The sequence below is a fragment of the Coccinella septempunctata genome, chromosome 1 (assembly GCF_907165205.1).
Source record: "Coccinella septempunctata chromosome 1, icCocSept1.1, whole genome shotgun sequence".
In the NCBI taxonomy this organism is placed as follows: Eukaryota; Metazoa; Arthropoda; class Insecta; order Coleoptera; family Coccinellidae; genus Coccinella; species Coccinella septempunctata.
In genome coordinates, this window is record NC_058189.1 from 65,747,546 (window position 1) to 65,769,202 (window position 21,657).

The 21,657-nt window shown below is 37.6% G+C and overlaps 1 protein-coding gene across 1 annotated transcript in view; it reads right to left on the reverse strand.

Moving 5' to 3' along the window:
* Positions 1-18,162, reverse strand: part of LOC123322974 (dendritic arbor reduction protein 1-like) — a 287,319-nt gene extending 269,157 nt beyond the window's left edge. Inside the window, exon 1 of the mRNA XM_044911095.1 lies at positions 17,235-18,162. Within this exon, the coding sequence (XP_044767030.1) occupies positions 17,235-17,378 (144 nt within the window). The 5' untranslated portion in view covers positions 17,379-18,162. The remainder of the gene's footprint in view (positions 1-17,234) is intronic.
* Positions 18,163-21,657: the final 3,495 nt, after the last annotated feature.

The following is a 21,657-nucleotide window of genomic DNA, read 5'->3' on the forward strand; positions in this document are numbered from 1 at the left end:
CTATCATCAGTTAGAATAGCTCCATTAGTATCTCTTATAGGAAAGTTAGCTTTTCTGCTTGGACCGTAAACAGTTTTAATAGCTTCGAAAAAACGCCTGTAATCATGGTTATCGGCGTGAGCTTGTATTTCCCTAGCTTTTTCTTTCCACCAGCTGTCCTTGATTTTTCTTATTTCTTGACGGACCTCGCGTTTTATGTTATTAAAACATTTTTGGGCTGCAACATCGGAAAACCAATAATGATGAACTAACGTGTGTATATATTGTTGAATTCATGCCTAGAGAAGCCTCCTCATGAAGCAATCCGTCATTGATTTTTACCCCATCGAGGGCATACGCCTAGTGAGAGCACGTTTCAGCGTTTTGCCGCGTTCAAAGGTCCGCCATCGGTGGGTGCTTTTCCGTGTGATAATTCGATGCAGCTACATCATCATTATCTCGGATTGCACGGGTTAAAAGGTTTAACCTCCGATGATATATGGTGCCCCCAGTCATCCAGAAGAGTTATGGCATAGCGCGGATATTCTTATTAGAGTAGTATGATCCCATATTTCACGACGGCGTCTTACTCGGACGTTGCGGAAAATTGAGTTTGTTGCCGAGAGGGTGCCGTCAGTAACTTTTTTTTTCGTTATTGAAATACGCCAGGTGCTGATATGGCCATGTATACAGGGTGAATCTTTGACTCGTAGAAATAATTCAACAATAGTTTCTTGAGGTCAAAAGAAACACTACTCAGTGAATAATGGGTAATTTCAGCTTGAGGACTGGTGAAACATCAAACCCTTGTTGAAATTGCCAACGTTTCGAATCTTTATTGATTCTTCATCAGGGCTATTTATTGGGTTTTGTGAATTTCCTCATTAAATTTCATGCTAGACCCACCCAGATCTCGATTAGGTCCATGTCCTCAAGCTGAGATTACCCATTATTGACCAATTATAAGGACGATATTTGATAACCACTACTCAGTGATGTAGACTATCATAATGGCTCTAGAACCAACTATTTCTTAACCAACTCTGGAATAAAACAAGGCTGCGTGTTAGCGCCTTTACCGTTCAATATTTTCGCCATAACTGTCTCGATAATTGCTGACATAAGTATGCCTGTAAAAAGTGTTGGGATGAGATTCATATATGATGGAGGCGCTTAAGGTCAACTTAAGGGCCTCAGAGCAAAAACCCGTTTAAGGTTTATCAAGGAACTCACAATATGAAGACGACTGCGCACTTATCACTAGCAGCTCAGGAGATCTACAGATAATGTTGGACACCTACAAACTTATATACTAGGCTTTAGGCCCTAGACTCAATATTGACAAAACCAAAATCCCGGTAAGTCCGCCAGAAAGCCTTCAAACAGATATCAGCCTGGAGGATGAAACTCTAGAACAGGTCGAGCAGTTCAAATACTTGGGAAACTTCATGATTACTAGGGCTAACCTAGACACGGAAATACACAACCTTATAAATTTGGATTCACGGGCATTCTGGAAACTAAAGGACAGAATGTATCAAAATCACGACCTCAATCTGAAGACCAAGACAGCTGTTTACAAAGCAGTGGTCCTCCCAACGCTTCTTTACGGAAGCGAAAGCTGGACGCCCTACAGGCGACACATTAAAAAGCTTGAACAAACGCAACAAGGTCATATGAGACAAATAATGCACATCAGATGGTTCCACAGAGTTTCAAATTTGTATATCAACTAGCTGACCCACCCGGCAAACGTTGTTTTGCCATATAAATAATTTCCATGTTGTATCATAAAAAAATAGAAATTAAAAATTTTGTCTAAAAAATAAAAAAAAATTTTAGGGGTGGACTGCCCCTAACATTTAGGGGGATGAAAAATAGATGTTGGCCGATTCTCATAGATAGCTGACCCGGCAAACGTTGTTTTGCCATATAAATAATTTCCTAATGATTAAATTACTAAAATGGCTATTAAAAAATAAGGGTTGATCGTAGAAGGGTGAAAATTGAGGATTGTATGTATTTTTGTATGTTGTATCATAAAAAAATAGAAATTGAAAATTTTGTCTAAAAAATACAAAAAAAAATTTAGGGGTGGAATACCCCTAACATTTAGGGGGATGAAAAATAGATGTTGGCCGATTCTCATAGATACCGGATAAGCACAAAAAATTTCATCAAGCCGTTTCGGAGGAGTATGGTAACGAAAACTATGACACGAGAATTTTATATATTAGAAGATTGATACTGAAGGGCCTGACTCAGATGGAGCGGCCATATTCTGAGGATACGAGACACAAGACTCCCCAAAATAGCTCTGTATGGCGAATTCACAGAGGGAGCTCGGAAACCAGGAGGCCAGAATAAGCGGTTTAAGGATATACTGTATCAAATCCCTTAAATCAGTTTTTGCCAATCATAACTGGGAACTACTAACGTTAGACAGATCACAATGGAGGTCTTTGGTCCACAGTTATATTAGAGACTCGAGAAGAATACAGCAGCGGCCAGATCTGGTTGGCGTCCATCCATGCCCGGAGTGTGGAAGGATCTGTAGGTCACGGTTGGGTCTCTACAGTCATAGGAGGGCACACAGTTGCAAGTAGCCCTAAGAAATTATAAGTTTGATCGCACCGATAGTTTTGTTTTTCAGTCATTTTTCAGATTTATTCTCAGCAATGAATGAAGGAATGATAAGTCTAGACTCTGTTTTGGCATGCATGATTTCCGTGAAAGGGTGAAAGACGAGATCCTCAATTTTTTGTGTGAAGGCACCTGCTCCACACAGTTGGAATTATGGTATCAGGCTTTTGCTCATAGAAGTAGGTCACCTTTGGTATTGACAGAGGAATCGTGGTCCTTCTCTTAGGGATCAGTTATAAGTAACTCTGCATAAACTAACCATTTAATAGGCTATCGTTGATCTCGAAGATACTCGCCAAGCAAAAATAGGCGCCGCATCAAATGGTATGATAACGTTCACAACCAAGAACCCCCCCTCAAATCCTGATGATCTCCGAGAGATTCCTCATTTCCCAAGTGAGATACCACCAGAGTTGCCAGTTCTACTGAAATTTCAGTAGATCTACTGATTTTGATATTAATCTACTGATCTACTGAAACATTTCTTAATCTACTGAAAAAAAATTATCTCTCTTCCTCATTATTCTTAATCTTCAATTAATCCCATACTCTTTTATCTCGCATGATATTTCGATAAGCTCTATTCAAATAATATTTAATAGTAATAAATAATCTAGAAGAGCAAATTTCACTGACGTTGATTCAGATTAAATGCAATTTTTTATATACCTCTATAAAGTCCGCTAGAACAGTTCCTTACTTACGTTTAATTTTTTTCATTCGTTTTGAATTTTTGTTGTTTATTCATTCCTGTTTTTCATTCAGTCTAATCTGATAAGTACAATTAAGTACCTGTGTAACGTCATTTTGTGATATTTGTGAGTAAATTAATAATTAGGTATATATATGTTCATTTCTCCTATGAGGATATTTTGCTTGTTCCTATTTTTTTGGATAGGTTACGTATATTGTTTAATATAAATAGATATTTTTTGACGTCATAGGTTTATTTCATTACCCTTTCTTGAAATTTGTAGAGCGAAAAATAAATCTACTGAAATCTACTGAATTTTTGACAAGAAATATACTGATGAAGTAAAAATTGAACTGGCAACCCTGGATACCACAGATTCCAATTCGATACGGTAACAACACAGCAAGCGCATGCACAAGCGATACCATCGTAATTATTCGCAAAAGACTCTCCAACAACATATTCCAATCATAACTGTTTTCATGCGATATCAATTGCCTGCGAACCACAGATATCAGGCAGGTCTTACTCACACACAGGAATACCTTCTTCCTATTATGGCATCAAATCAACTTTTATTGGCGGAATGACATCGTATCTATATATTCTTCTATGGGCCGTCATAATTTATGGTCCCCGGACAACCCGTGTGCCCCATAAGTTATAATAATTTATGTATTGACGTGCGTATGTTGTGTTATGGCCGGCTTAATTCGATATTAGATTTCCAGCGAAAAGGCACAAGCTCGGGTTAGTTTCGTACGTCTGCAAGTCTGTGTACGCGGGGCGAAACGTACTTCTAATCGCGTACGTACGAATATGGCGATTTCAAGTCTTCCGACGGCGAAGTTATTCCAATTACCGAGTCCATTTCGGTTGACGTTACGGTAAACGTTGATTAGTCGGCATTTTAGCGAGCTGGCGCGATGATAGAGATGATGGGAAAGAATTTCCGGACGCCCGTTTTAGAGATGGAACTGGGGTAGATCCCTCGGAGGAGAGTTATAAATCAGCGTTTCTTATCGGAGCTGGTTTCGATATTTTACATACGTACCTTCTCCGAAGCCGATTCATATCCTGGTTGGCATGTTTGGCGGATGATTTTCTATATTCAGATAAAACCTGTGAGGTTTTTTTTGAGTAGAACCACCTGGGAAAAAGCCACCCCTGACACTTACAGTGAAATATGAGAACGTTAGTAGTAGTTGGGGAGCCCATGTTGAAAAGTATGTATTCTCTTAATCTGACAATTTAAGCGTGACAAAAATGTGTGGGAGGGCGTCAAACACAAAAAAACGTCACGTGTACATTCTCGAGCGCGGTGGCTTTTTTCTTATATTGAAGCTAATAATTCAAGAATAACGGAAAAAATATAATCTGACAGTTTTAGCAAGCCGAAACCATAAGAATTGGCCATAAAGGTCACAAAAATTAGTTTTTTTGAATTATCTCCTCTCCTGGGCTTCAAATTGTTTTCGCATTCACTATAAAAGTTGTAGGGCGTAAAATTTTCTACAAATTTTGTCCGAAGCTCTTTTTTCTGCGTTTGAACATTTTCGAGATATATGGCGATGAATGCACATTAGACTGGGTTTCTACATTAACCGTGGCCTTTCGCATGTGTGGCTAAGCTCCTCGCCCTTATCGCCCTCTAACTCAAAAACGGTTTAGACTATGTAAAATTACTTCAGACAAAAATTGTATAGAATTTTATTATCTACAACTTTTATAATAAATATAGAATAGATTAGAGGTACCGGAAGGGAGATATTTGAAAAAAATGCCTCGGTATCATCTTCAAACTGTCTGATTAAGAAAATCCCCCTGATTAGTGTCAGATTAATGGGTCAACACGTCTGAAACACCGAGATTAGCCATCTGTATGAAAATCTGACACGCTCGAGTATGTACAAGTTACGATTTTTTTTTTGCATTTTCAAAGGACCGCTGTGATCTTGCGTCACGTGCGAATTGTCAGTTCCTTGAAGAGTAGCTTTCTATGGGTCCAATTAGCATATCCTCTTAAAATCTGAGATGCTCGAAAAACATTTTTTTTTACCATTTTCAACTCTTCCGTACGTCCAGCCCCACCACCCAAACTGTCAGATTAAAATGAAATTATTATCAGACACCTAGGTTAGGGCATATAGACTCTTAATCTGACACTATCGAGTATGTACACCTGACGATTTTTTTACATCTTTTAGAATCTGCAGACGCTTTCCCCACCGCTAAAAGTGCATACATCATAGAACCTTTTTTTCTTTCTACCATCTAATCTTCAAAATCCACTAAGTCTTCAGTATATCCCGGGTATATCTCGAGTATATCCCGATTTAGCATCGTCGGCTCTTCAACTATACAATATACAATATTAGGTGGATTTTTCTGCCTAGACTAAAAAAGTTCCCTATATAGCAAACAACAGATTTTGACACTTATGTGGTAATAATTTCCACAATAATTGCAGATTCCATCAGCCATGTCCCGTTCCTCTACGAAAAGGGTGGAATATTCACACCATAAGCTTGGTGAAGACTTTGATACAGCAGATTTTTCGTGGAGGTACGACAAAAGCATGGTTTCTGAAACTGCAGCATCAGTCCCTGTTCGGCACCGTTTCTAGTATTAATCTAATAATTTTTTTTTGCAGCAACGACTGACAAGCTATAGTTGCTGATTATTCTATATCCATTTGTTGTTGTTGTTGAATTGATGTGGCCGAAACTTAATGAAAATCCATAATTCAACTTGAAACAGATTATACGATTTTCACAAAATGAGTTTTAAAACCACGACACTTGTTCCGCTATCAGAATAGCATCTTCAGACTAGAAGATTGAGCTATACCCGTGGTTGGTTCTTTGCGAGTGCCCGAAAATTACAGAATTTCAAGAATTTCAGAAAAATAAATAAAAACTGAATTTTAGTCGACACCTTCTAAGGGTGATATCTCGGAAAGGGGTGGGCTGAGGAAATTTTGTTATAGGAAAGACCCATCTCAATTTCATACGAGCATTCATCTCCTGAATTTTGAATGAATCTAGGATCACCCTGTACAATTCGGTCTTGCCGACCTACAGAGCCGAGTGGGGAATTCTCCTCAATTTGGGTTATCACTACATATGCAAGTTTAAACTGAATAATTATGAGTTTCATTCATGAATTTTTCAAATACACCACGGAAACTATTCGAAATCATTCTTCAAATATGAGGTTTTAAAATTTAAATCGTTACGTAGGTTACGATTTGGCTACAGCTCCTACTAGAAAATGAAAACAATAATGGCTTGTTTATAATATAACAGCTGTCACTGGCGAGCCTCAACTGCAACCGGTCATAAAAATCCCATAAAATTTTACGACCGTCGTTCGTCGCAGACTTCATAAACAGCCATCTTTGTCTATCTCATCTAGATAGTGTATTTGTTGTCCTTTATTATCAACGCATATTCCACTCGATATTGCCAACTTGAGCAATAGAAACGAAACACTTTAAATTTTGAATACCCATATTTATTTTTCATTTTTAAATGCTTAAAATAATTTTTTTCGGGAAACGGTTGAAATGGTTATTTTAAAATGTGACGTTTCAAAGATATTTCACGAAAAATACTTCATTCTCATCACAAGGAGTATTCCCTGTTATACAGGGTGTTCCTAAATTGAACGTACAAACGAAAAGAGGAGATTCCTTAAGTGAGTTTAAGAAAAAAAATTCCCATAAACATGGGGTCGCAAACGTTTCGTTTTCGAGATACAGAGTGTTGAAGTTTGAATTTTTTTCAAGTTTTTTTCTCATATATCTACACTTCACAAGATATTCAACTGAAATTTGACATAGATATTACATTTTAGAGTTCTCACCACGTGACATGGCAATTTCGATAGAAGATCTACAGGGTGATATTTTTTCTGGAACACTGCCACCTGTTCTTCTGCAGAAATAAATAGCCACAAATGCACCCACCTTCACTTTTTAAAAAAACAAACGTTCAATAATTTGATGTGTCAAAACTGGCACTGAATTCATTCACCACAGATTACAAACTGGCCTTCCTATCATAGTTACGAGAATTTCGAGAGAATCGTTCAAAATTTTTTTTCTCGAAATCGTTGGTAGATACGACAAAACTACAAGAGACCGAAAAGTTCAGTATAAGAACAAAGCTTCTTTTTACATTTTTTCAAATTGACAGTTGCTCACCAAAAAAAAAGTTCTGCAGAAGAACAGGTGGCAGTGTTCCAGAAAAAATATCACCCTGTAGATGTTCTATCGAAATTGCCATGTCACGTGGTGAGAACTCTAAAATGTAATATCTATGCCAAATTTCAGTTGAATATCTTGTGAAGTGTATATAATATGAGAAAAAAACTTGAAAAAAATTCAAACTTCAACACTCTGTATCTCGAAAACGAAACGTTTGCGACCCCATGTTTATGGGACTTTTTTTTCTTAAACTCACTTAAGGAATCTCCCCTTTTCGTTTGTACGTTCAATTTAGGAACAGCCTGTATATTCATAGAAATTCTTCATAATAAGTTCATTAATACTGGGTGCTCTGTGTCTTATGTCATTTAGCACATGATACCATCTTTGCCCTTACTCCGATAAGACATAAGAGCAAACAACGATTACCCGGCATGAAAACCATAAATAATACATAACCTAATTAAGGCAACAACACAACAGATAAGCCGTAGTAATTAAGGCACGCGTGCGGAATAAATCGGACAGAACGGGGAATGAATGGGCATGAAAACGGGGCATTACGAGGGGTCTTAACGCCTGTTTATCGGCTCGGTCTTGTCGGAAATTGAAGTTTAGCGAAGAACGTGGCCACCGGCCCGTGAACACCTCGCTATTTACACAATTACCGCCTTTTTTCGGCCCAAACGGTCGTGCGCTTTGTTTCCATCGTCCGTGACGCCTTTTTTATACATCGGGAGCATCTAATGACGCGTAGAGACGGCCGCAATGCAACGAGCAACGAGCGACATGAGGCACAGGAAGTTTATGCTAAGATCGTCATTCTTTTCGTGCGAAAAAGTTAGTTTTTGTTATTTTGTGTCTAGTAAGGATAACTGCTTAAATCAGCCGAAGAATTTTGACGCCGAGATGATATTTCAGACACAACAGACAGGGAATTCTCCTCAATTTGGGTTATCACTGCATATGCAAGTTTAAACTGAATACTTATGAGGTTCATTCATGATTTTTTCAAATGCACAGCGGAAACTATTCAAAATCATTCTTCAAATATGGGGTTTTAAAATTCAAATCGCTCCGTTTCAAGTTTACGATTTGGCAACAGTGCCTACTATTAAATAAAAAGAACAATGTCCGATCAGCTTGTTTATATAATAATAGCTGTTGATTTACAGGCGCGTACTTACTGGCGAGCCTCAACTGCAACCGGCCATAAAAATCCCATAAAATTTTACAACCTTCCTCGTTCGTCGCAGACTTCATAGACAGCCATCTTTGTCTATCTCATCAAGATAATGTATTTGTTGTCCTTTATCATTAACACATATTTTAGTCGATGTTGCCAACTTGTGCAATTGAAATTAAACGCTTTAAATTTTAAATACCCATTCTTATTTTTCATATTTAAGTGCTCAAAATAATTTTTTGGGAAACGGTTGAAATAGTTATTTCAAAATGTGACGTTTCAAAAATATTTCATGAAAAATACATCATTTTCGTCAGAAGGAGTATTCCCTATTGGAGAATAAGTTGTGTATCGAATGATTTTTATTTCTTCTTGAGTCACTGCAAGTCTTCAAATCGGTTCGATGAAAACTGTATTTGTTTTTCTGGTTTCCTGCCCTTTTTTTGTTTCAGATATAATTTTGAGATAGGAAGTGGATAATGAAATTAAATGTCAATGGAAAAGATGCTCTTCAGTATCAAAAGCTTATTCTCTTAACAAATTTGTCGTCCCTACACTACCTACATTTTTTTTTCACTGAGGTCTTTCCCTAAGCTCCTGTATCATACGCCGAATTGTATGGTATACCGTTACACTAACCAGCTCTGCTAAAACCATTGAACTCTTAAAGAACTGTGTCCAACTGAGACGGAAGATGTAGAGCAACCCATCTCTTTCTAATGGTTCGGCAACCAATCAAATAACCGCGTCGGACGTCGGACGCAGCAGTTGTATCACTTCAACGCCCCGGGTTGTTTTTGTTTACATCGTTATAAACCAATTGACAGAGCGCAGAGAGAGATAGATTGCTCTACATCTTCCCTTTCAGTCTTCCTCAGTTTGCCTGCATCGAGATGCCATTCCAGTTCTTTTAAGCGGCCCACAGACGAGCAACTTAGTTGACAACTATGTTGTCAACGAGTTTGTAAACCATACATATATAGTGGTTGAAGGAATATCAACCACCAACCGGCCCACAGACGTTCAACTTGGTTGTCAACACGTCGTGTTGACAACTAAAGCCCGTTTGCAACAGCCGAGAATTCTCTACAAAATTCTCGCAAGAAAACGGCAGAGAGTATTTTGTATGCAACTGGACAGAGAATTCTACCGAAAGTGCGTATGTAACGGTAAATAATTCACGGCGCATGAACTTTCGAGAAAATTCTGTAGAGAATTCTCGGCTGTTAAGTTGTCAACTAGGTTGCTCGTCTGTGGGCCGCTTTAGAGTTCAATAGCAACGGCCTAGGCGTATCAGCCAAAAAAAGGGAATCTATGGGCTTAAGATATATATGGGGAGTCTGGGAGTGTTGAACCTCTTTTGACTCTGAAGCTACTTAAGTTGTATCAGTAAATGGTAGCAACTCTTTTTTTGCGTGAAGATATCATGCCCAAATAGGTAACGATAGTAGACAGTAGAGTGATGGTGAGATGAATATTTTGAGTACAGCAATTCTTTTTTTAGGAACCGAAAGTTGGCTTGCATGTCTCCCATACCCATGGGAGAGTTGAACAAGGGGCGAAAGAGACTTGACCATAAGTTTGTTTATCCGAAAAAACATTGAAAGAAAACAATTTCCAATGACCAACGATTGTCTATGTCAAGGTTTTCATCATCAGATGTTTCAGCGTATAAAATACATATTTTCTATTTCAGAGTCACTCTCCCTCATTTCCGAGATGTTTTTCACCTTTTTGAACCATTGTTCATTTTTTTATATTCATTTCTATTATTGAATTTTCTTTTTTTGAACCAAACTATTTTCTATGCTCAGTGCGGGAAACTTGGACCACTGATTATGTCTCCCGATCATAGCATGAGTCAAGTCTCCCGCACTCCCCTTTTGTCTATTCAACAGATTTTCTTGAAACTTTTACAACTATTATTAAAAAGGCTCATCGTTTGTAACACAATATTAATCAATGAAAGAAATAAAACTAAATAACAACACGCATCTATTCCACTTTTCAGACAGTAATAACAAACAAAAATTATTCAATTTCTTACTTTCTAACAACAAAATCACGTTCAACCCTCTCACTCCCGAACTGTTCTGATGACGGCCAAAATGGAGCCGGCACTAGTTGTACCTTGTTACGAGTATATCGAAAGCTATTTACGATACCGGTAGCCCGAAATTTGAATTGAAATATTTGAGGTGGTTCAAGTCTCCTACCTGAACTAGTCTTCCGTATCTACTCCCCCTAATATAATAAATTATAAATGTGTTTGTTCGCGTGCTTGTTTGTCCTTCCATAACTGCGAAACCAAAGGTACGATTTTGATGGGAATCTTACTATACTGTAGAGAATTTATCAGATTGGATCAATCGCTTACTACCTGAAAGCTTTCGACTAATTTCCGTTTTCTATCCGACTCAAGCTAGGGTTAACACCCAGTATACCATGTTCTTATTAGAAACAGTATTCACTTTGAAACCGCACAAAAAAGAATAACAAGAAGTAACCATTAGACCATCATGCAAGTAGCGGGTAAAAGACACCACACCATCAACAATCCGGCTAATACAGAGATAACCAAGTTGACACCACAGGTGCCATAAGAATCGGCCGACCAGCATGGGGGCGGGGTAAGAACCATGTGCAATAAGCCGTAGTCGACATCTAATTTCAGTTATTTATCGAACGGTGTTATTACCAGCACTCCCGCGGTCTTCTAAGAGACGCTGCTGCTGCATTCTACCATTCTTACCGCAGCGGTGATACGGCTGCGGATGCCCTTTCATCGGCCCATTGCACGTTTGAACTCTGCCAGCGTTTCGCGATGGCATGGCATTACTGCACTGACATTATTTCGTGGGCTATTTTACTATTATTATTTTACTGTTGTTACGGCCGCGGTTTTTGCCGCGAAAATTGGCGTTCGAGTTACATGAATATCATTATACGATTTTCGAACGATGCACGCCATGAACTTTAAACGGCTTCGGGAATTATTGCGTCGTGAAACGAGGCATTCGTACTTAGACATGCAAGTACCGGTCAACAAGGGGCCAAATTATGTCGGAGTATATTCAATAGATACACTTATGCAGGTGGGCAGAGTTTTTTTGTGATTTTTGTTAATTCGAGATGCGGAGAAACCATGCAGGAACATGGGGTCAAATATGCAACCCTTCTGAGATATTGCGTGGAGAGAATGGGGTGGGAACTCTTCACTTTGAAAACTAAGTGGAATTTAGTGAGAGGTGGGAATAAAGCCTTGCTATTTCTTTGTGAGATACGATTGAATCGATACGAAGAAATCGACTGGAAAAATGAAGCCAAATATTTAGGAATAACGCTTGACAAAAGACTTACTTGGAAAAGTCATATCAAACAAGCAATCGACAAAACGAAAGAAGCGATGAATAGACTCTACCCTCTGATAGGAAGAAAAAGCCACATGTCGAACGAGACAAAATTGAAGATAATCAAAGCCGTTGCTAGGCCTCAACTGACTTATGGATCAGTTGCCTGGGGTTTCGCGGCAAAGAGCCATATCAAAAGAATTCAGGCCACTGAAAACAAGCTGCTACGATGTGCAATAGATGCACCTTGGTTTGTCAGGAATAGACAGATTTATAAGGACCTAAAACGGAAAACCATAACGGAATTCATGAACAGAAAAGCAGAGAAATTATTCGAAACAGCGAAAAACCATCCAAATCAAAAACTCAGGAGACTAGTGGAATACGACCCAGAGGAAGACAAAAGGAGAATGCGAATTTACCGAAGGAGACCAAGAGATCAATTAAGAAGAGATTAAAATAAGAACATGAACCTATTGAAAAATTCAATAAAGTGTTACCTCATAGAGGATAAACACATAAATCCCAGCATCATAGTGTGCGAGAAGAAAACTAACTAAGAGATGGAACGGTTTATAGGCAAATGTCCGGAACCAATATTCAAGAAGCAGTTGAGGGTTTTAAGTGGGTCTCGAGCTCAGGAGAGTGAGAATCCCCACACTTGTTCCCCCTCAGGAGAGGGTGGTTCGTCTGACTTGCAGATTTTCCCCCTGATACACAAAAAAAAAATTGAATCAAAGTGGATGTGAATAATATGAGGCAAAGCTTTGCTTAGGATATTGAGGCCCTTTACGAGCTCCCCAAAAACGCCCAGACTAAAAAAAAATCGAGACTATCGTTCCTGTGAAAGTTTTGTATTGACTGGGTAGGTTAGGTTAGTACTATCGTTCTTGTGAAACTGACTGGGTTATACTGGTTTTTTACCTATTACATTGACAGTAACAGCTGTTAGATGAACAGAATAGGGAATACTCCTTCTGACGAAAATGATGTATTTTTTATTAAATTGCTTTGAAACGTCACATTTTGAAATAACCATTTCAATCGTTTCCCAAAAAAAATTATTTTAAGCTCTTAAAAATTAAAAATAAAAATGGATATTTAAAATTTAAAGCGTTTCGTGTCAATTGCACAAGCTGGCAACGTCGACCGAAATATGCCTTGATAATAAAGGACAACAAATACATAATCTTGATGAGATAGACAAAGATGGCTGCGACGAACGAGGATGAAGGTCGTAAAATTTTATGGGATTTTTATGGCCGGTTGCAGTTGAGGCTCGCCAGTCAGTACGCGCCTGTAAATCAACAGCTGTTATTTTATAAACAAGCTGATCGGACATTGTTCTTTTCATTTTCTAGTAGGCGCTGTTGCCAAATCGTAAACTCGAAACCAAGCGATTTAAATTTTAAAACCCCATATTTGAAGAATGATTTTGGATAGTTTCCGCTGTGAATTTGAAGAAATCATGAATGAAACTAATAATTATTCAGTTTAAACTTGCATATGCAGTGATAACCCAAATTGAGGAGAATTCCCCATTGTACCTGTCCAGTTTTTTTTCTGTAAATTTTCATGAAATTCTTGGACAAGTTGAAGTGACAGTAAATTGAACAACAAATGAATGAAATATGTCTTTGCAGTATCCTTAACATAGTTTATTCAAAACCATGGCATGTACTACAATGAGCCAACTACTACTCGGCTTTTACCGTATCGTCTGGTAGGTACTGAAAAAGTCTGCTCTCCTTGAAAAAGGAGAAGATAAATTCCCTGTTGTAGTAACATACATCATAAACAAATATACTGCTCCCAAAAACAATTTTTTTTAAATATGAGAAATCTAAATGTGGTGTCATGTGGTATTATTTGGAAAACATAGATGGGTGTAGGATTCTACAGAGTAAGTGAGGCTTGGTTCAGTCTTGGTGTAACAGGCGGTGTGTCGTAACGAGGTTTGAAAAGTATCCCTTATGGTGGGCCTCCTTCCTCGCTTAAGGCTTAAGGGCACCATCCTCCGGTTGAGATGTGATACACTGCACTGTACTGATGAGGGACAAAAATTAAGAAACCGATCTACAGTTTGTGTATATATGTTTCAGCCTCTGTGGGAGTTCCTTCGCTGATTCATGACTAGCACGCATTAATGGAACGACAATTCTTCGAATTGTCGTCTCTATATCAAATATTTCCGTGGTGCCTGTGGCACTTGACGGCAGAGTACTGTGTGCTTCGAGTACAGGTCCTTAAACCTTTTTTTCACAATTGAACATGGACAAAAATCGGTAACCTTTGAAACTGTCACAAAATTTCTGAAATTCTTTATTTTTTGTGGAGCAGTATACCGAAGATAAGTCACGGTTTAGCCCGTATTCAAACTATTCGTTTTAAACTCTAAACCGTTTAACGAACATGAAGGAGAACTAGCTCACGTAGTAATGTTGATGTATCCTCGTACACACAAGTGGATATTCTTCCTGCTCCGGACATATTATGTTGTTAGAGCAATCTGATCGTGGGAAACCTTTTCAGAACAGCATCAAGTCGAAAAACACCAACAATCGAATAAAAATCGCTTTCGCGGCATTTATTCCACCTTCGGCCAATACCACCAATAGAAACCAGATAACAGCCAGATCTTCAGATTATCCCCGCAAGATAAAAACCGCCTTACGTACCGGTGCGTCTCTTCTCTCACGGCGTAATCGAGACGCAACAAGATCCATCGAAAACATCAGATAAAAACCGCCGTTTAAGGTACGCAACAACCTGCCTAACCTCAATCTGAACCCTGGCTGCATTTCCCATGGTCGCTTCTTCAATCTCGCTCCCGTTTCTCGGTATAGCGGCTCGGATAAAAGTGATAAAACCATCAGATCCGTATCAGCCGGATACTTATGTACTTATACGCGAAATTGTAAAATCAGCAATTTGCCCCGCGACGCAAGAAGAGCGTACGACTCGCCTTTAACGGTCGGGGAATTTCTGTTTGCGGTTTCGGTCGAATTAAAATTCAAAAAACGCAGCGCGCCGATGTTGGGAACAATGTTCAAAAAGATTATCGCGATTCCGTATTCTATTCTAATGCGCCGAGCGCTTACGACGGATGTTAACCTCAAATGTGAGTTATTGCGATCTCGATGCATGGATCTCGGATGATATGTGGGGTAAATGCTGTCATCGAAATCTTGGAATTGGTGAAATTCAGGACGATTAGTGGTTTTGTACGCAATTCCGACTTTATGCACCGGTCGTAACAGGTTTATCCGTCTTGGTAGTCATGACTGACACATTACCCGTATGCACTACTGAGAATCTTCATAATTTTCATGGTTGGCGGGCTAGAGTAATACCAGGATTGCTACTTTGCTAGTTTTGAGCTATGGCAACACTACTATGCATATGTCAAATCTGACAATGTCATCGTAATGATATGTAATTTCAATTATGCAAAATACAGGCTGAGTCTTTGACTCGTACAGATTTTTTAACAGTATATTCTTGAGGTCAAAAGAAACACTTTTTTCCTATACCATTTTCTCCGAATCGGCTAGGTTTAAAAGATACAGGCTGTTGAAAAACCATGAAAAAATATTATTTTTACTTCTATCTCAAAACGTTTTTTTCACATGAAATGAATTTTCGAATACAGTTTTTCATTTATTTGATGAATCTTTTTCGAACACAAGATAATACCCAAGTCTTCCAGTTTTATCATTATGACCATTACGTACCAAAAAAAAAATAGCAAAAATTCAAAGAACCCAACTCTTGAAATTAAGTTGGACGCTATCTAATGAATATTTGAACGTTTTGTAAAATGAAAGTATTCTTCATGTTTTCTCGTATAATGTGCCGTTTTCGAGTAATTTGATGTTCAAAAATTGAAATGTTTCTGTGAGATTTGAAAAAATTGGTACTTCGGCTGAATGCAACTCTGTTTGGAAGATCCACAGATGTGTAGTGTTACAGGTTTAGCTGGTTATTCTGAAGGTAATTTTGTTTTTCCAGGGGTGGCACAGCTCATTATGAAAGTTTAAAATGGAAGTATCTGTTTATCAGGGTCGAATCGGAAAAAATTGGCATAAAGAAAAAGTACCTATGCCTTTTGAACTCTAGAATCTGCTGTCAAAATATTTGACAGCATTTGACAGTCAATAAATTCAATTTCCTGATCATAGTCCCTCACAAATGAAACATGAAATGAAAAATAGTAAAAAAAAGGCAGCCGTCAAAATATTCAATTATTCAAAAAGAATACATATTATGATGACGAAACTAAGTTTGGTAAATCATTCAAGTGAATAAGAGCCATAATATGCGAGTAAAGTACTGCACTTCATTCATAATTGTAAAGGATTATTTTCGAAGCATCTTCTCATTTCCAATAATATCTGTATTCATTCAAATATCCCAAAATTTCTGACAATTGTGACGTTTCAATATTGCTGTATAACAATATTTTAATGTTGAGAGCCTCTCTCTGTAATTCTGACCATGAAGTTTGAAAGGACAGTAAATAATGGTTCATAAATCACTAGTGATTAATGAATGTTATATATCGATGGATTATGTGAGTATCTGATTCAACTCAATGAAAAAATTTCTCCAGAATTCAAGCAGGTTTAAAAATGGGATATCAAAAAATATTTGTTTATCATTTTTTATCCAACATCAGAAAACTACAAACCCGGTGCGATGCTACTCTCCGTAGTTATTTCCATTTAACTTCCTGTTTGACATAAAATTAGAACAAAATACCTCAATAGGTATTTTGTGAATGAATGTCAATACATTCATTTTTTAACAGCCGAATCATTTCATTGAGGTAAATCAGATTCCTGCAATTTCGAATCAGTTCATGTTTGTTAAATATGTATATCTTCTCAACGACAAGTAATAAGTTTATTGATATTTGGTGAGCATGTGTTAAATTGATATATGAACCTTCCAAGAAAGATAATAAAGAAATAAAAATTACCATTTAAAATAATTATCTATGACCTATGACGTATCTATATCTCAAATTTGGGACACGCTTTATAACGTTTTTTCATCAAAAATAACGCACATTCACAACAAAAATATGCAAATGATTCAGTGAATTTATTTCGAGTTGGAGACACCCATTTTATATGTTATATCATCAAAAAGTATCCCCAAGACACTGACCTGCATTTGGAGTAGCCAAGCGTCTACGAAAGTCTGCGAGGTAGTTTGTATGGAATTCCAGCAATCGCCTGGATGAGCCGGTACGATTTGGTCGTCGGATATGGTATTTCCCGAAGGAGCGACACAACACTCGCCGGAATCCATAGCCCCTTGGGGGCTCACAACTGTCAACACCCTGTTCACGACACCGAAGCCTTGGATGATCGAAGCACTAACTTCGAACGCACAGAGATCGTCTTCGAAGTCTCTATGGACTGACACGTCAAGTTATGTGGTTTTCCACGCTGAAAAATAGTTCCAATTTTACGCGATTCTGTGTTCTGTCGGTAAACTTCAAAGGGAGATAATACACAACCTTTTATTTTCAGCGGAATCCGATAAACAAATATTAGTAACGAAGCCTTATCAAGAGATTATCTAATTTTATGTGACGCGAAAGTCTGTAAATCCCTAATCTTCCTTTACTATTATGAAATGTCAATGGAAATCAAGGTGCTTGGATCACCTGTCGAAATATTGAATTTTCTCAGTATTTAAATTGTTTATTCAGCGATTTTAGCCAGGATTTCAATTCACGTTTAAAGAACACTTCGCCCTCAAAAATTTTCACTTCAAGTGTATAGTGGAACGAAGTGAAGATTCATCATAAAAGTCACTCTTTATTTATTTTGGGGTTAAATGGAAGGCACTGAAATCGAATGGTTGTTTTTGAAGGCACAATACAAATTAGTGTTTCAATCCATTCGTATTATATTACCATCACTGAAATGTCATAAGAAGAGCATAGAGTTTCGGTGGAAATCTGTGGTGCACCACAGAAGGCACTAGGGTGGTCACCCTTCAGATTTCTGCGAAAACGACGTAAACGGCACCATGTGGTGGGCGGGAAGCCAAAGTCACTTGTTGCGTAGCCACCTTAGCAACGTTCGCACGCCAACTGCGCTCGCTAAAGTTCAGGCGGTTTTGTCCGGCAAAGAGATAGGAGTAGGACCGGCTGATTAGCCGAAGAGAAGTCGCGGTTTGCGCACACTCCGGTTATGACACCCACGACACGCGACTCTGTGACCCGCGAGATTAAATAATGGAACCTAGCCGATTGGTGGATGCCGCGTTTTAATTATCGATCACTTCGTTTCGGTTTTGTGGTCACGGTTTTTTTTTCTATTGATACTTTTCAGGTTGTAAAAAGATTTATATTGTATTCGAAAGGTGGTGAACATCCATTTCTTCCTTGAAATTGAAATTCATTTCAATTTCTCCTGGTTGATGTTCTTGGAACACAGAATAGTAATCTGGCACCTTGTTCCTAGGGGAACACAGTATTTGGCTAAATGTCACAGAGAAAAATTTGCTTCGCATTGTAAGAAATAGGGGGGTTGAAAATATGATGGGAAAGTTCATCTGTATTTCGTTCGTGAAATAAGTTTTCCACAATCGTTCCTTTTGACTTACGAATTAACAATTTTTTCAACATGAGAACAACCAAAGCCGTAAGCGAAATGGAATACCTAAGCTATCAACTCTTGTAGTTTTTCTAATGTCAATATCATTCTATGGTGTCTCTGGTTGGTCTCTAGCACAGAAACAGGGGATTTTTTTTTAGATTTGTTCCTAACATTCATTATTTTCAATATAGGTATAGGTCCTGCTTTTTTATGAACGTTTCTCATAAAGCCATTTTTCGATATAAAAACTCCCACCGAAAAAAAATATAATTCAAATTGAGCTTCATTCTTTGTAAAAGGATAACTTTACCGGCTCTGTGACCAAGGAGCGATGAGCCTCTATGAAAAAGGGGTATTTTGACTCTTTCACAGTGGAATGAATGACGTTACAAAATAGATACTTAAACATGTTTGTTGACACTACCACAATTCACGGATTAACCATGTATCGTTACTCATCATTATGCGATTTGGCCAGCCGTTACGGTGGTACGTTATGGTTACCAGTGACAGGGCCGGACTCGAACATTTCACAGAAGGCTCATACATGATCCATCAGTATTTGGAACTTCTTAGAAAAGCGCTAAAGGGCTCAAGTATTATATGGAATGTCATTGCTTTCCCCCTTTCGTTACATACAACATTACAGTCCGATTTGTGTTAGAAAACATTGAATACCGAGGGTAAAAACACTATTCTTCGCTCTATGACTCCAATCAGTACCACCCACCCCTGTCTGTGATCGACACGAACCTCACTTTTATCAAACTGACGTTAGCCTGAACTTCAGGCGGGAGTTTTTTCTGTGATCGTATTTTTACGTTTGGTAAACTTCAAAAATCTCAATTTTTTCATAGAAATACTAAACGTCAAACTTTTGCTTTTGCAGAGTCGAAACTCTGCTCCATTCTGAATTTTTAGTAAATTAATTAAAGCAACTCAAGAAGTTTTTTTTCAGGCAACACACATATTATGTTGCGCTCTATTGATAGGAATGCCCTATTCGAACCGATCCTATAAAATATAGATTTTGACACCATCAATCATTCTGCTCAATAAGGCTTATGTCATCAAGTTAACCTCAATCTCTCAAGAGTATAGGGAACTCTAAGGATTTGTCAAAATCAGCTAAGCGTTCGTTACCGTGGGGCACACAAGCTTTTCCCTGCATTGATTCGCATGCTGTTTTGGTCGAGTATTGTGATTTGTGCATGTTTTTGGAAAAAATGTTCTTCCTGACGTTATATTAGAGTGATAAATCTATAACTTTCTCAGAAATGCCTCTTTATAGTGATAATAAAAAGCTTTATGTGCCCCACGGTAACGAACAATCAGCTGATTTTGACAATTCATTAGAGTACCCTATAAGTGAAATCACCAAGTTAATCATCAACACGTAGATTAAAGATATAATCAATGATCACATAGATTAAAGAGTCTACGTGTATTCTATTGGATAAGATAATAATTTAGCAAATTGTTCGGTAGGAATAGATCATATTTAGATCAATTTACTGAAGAAGGAACTGTCATCGGTAATTTCAAAATTATATGAATCAACGTTTCTATGCAGTCTTTGTTTCTATGTATTGACAATTAATGTCAAACAAAAGATACAATTCAGAAGATTTCGAAAATTGATTTTTCGTCTGATGAAGTAGTCTGATATAGACTCCGAAACGCTACAACATAAAATTATAATTTCAACGTTCTTTATTTTCAGTTCATTGTCAGGCAACAATTTTTTCTTGTTGATTTGCTCCTGACAAATTAGTGCAAGAATTTACGCAGGAGCAAATCGTTCATTTCATTTTTAATTGATTTTGTTTCAGAGATTGGGAGTGAAAACCCTAAAAAGTTTATTAAGAAATGCAGAATCCTCCCAGAAAAAATTTCAGTCGATATCACATAGAGTTGACATAAAGTTTTGACGAAACCACCACAGAAATCTCTTTAGTTCTGTGACGAAACCATGAATGTAAAAAAATAACAGAAAAACTACCAAATAATGAAAATTCTTTTTGAAAACAGAATACATATCTATTTAATGTTCTATCATCACCTAGATTTGCTAGCCAGCGCATTTACTAGGATTGCTTATGTTAAGTCAACCGAAAGTTGTACACATAGAATAAAAAAAAGATTCCTTTGCCAAGTATTTGCAAGGTTGGCAAGCATTTCCTAAACTCATCCTTTGACTCCATAGATTAAATAGATGGATCATAAGCTATTTTCCAGACTGTTCATTTTTCAAATTATTCCCACTCCCAATAACCACCAATGAAATGAATTTTCGCTTGTTTTCCCCTCCAGATCGCTTCTAAAATTTCTAAGACGGCGTGTGTATTTGTAATTGTCAAAATATTATTTCAATCATTCACGTCGTAATATTTTGGAAAATAAGCAGCGATGTGCCGTAAAAACGTGTGTTCGACATAAAAGTGCAATTTATACACGAAAGAGGAAAGCGATTTATTTATTCTGGTAAGTTTTTGATATTTTATTCTTGTTTGAGTTCACGACTTTATGAAATCAGGGGAGGGAGTTAGGGGACGCCAGGGTCGTATTTTGTTTGAATCCCATCTAATGATGGGATTGAAATGTTGAGTTTATACAATCAAATAATTGATTTCAATTTTAGATTTCCCAGAAATGAAACCAGACGAAGGCAGTGGAGAGTTGCACTGGGTCTTGAAAACAATTTACACTTCTCTTGTAATTTATACTCCAGACTTAAGTATAATGAGAGTAATCGACTTTTACCGTAAATTTGAAAGCAGATGCCATCCCGAGTGAGGTAAGATAGGTAGTTTACCACTTATTTAACTCGCTTTATTGTCTGATTATCACTTTCTTTGGAATTTTGCAAGTGATTTCTGAATACTTCTGAACTTGAAATTTATAGTAGATTCTCTTTTTCTTATTATATCATGCTTTTTTGTATAAACATTCTTCCTGGTTTCGAGATGAACAGTAGA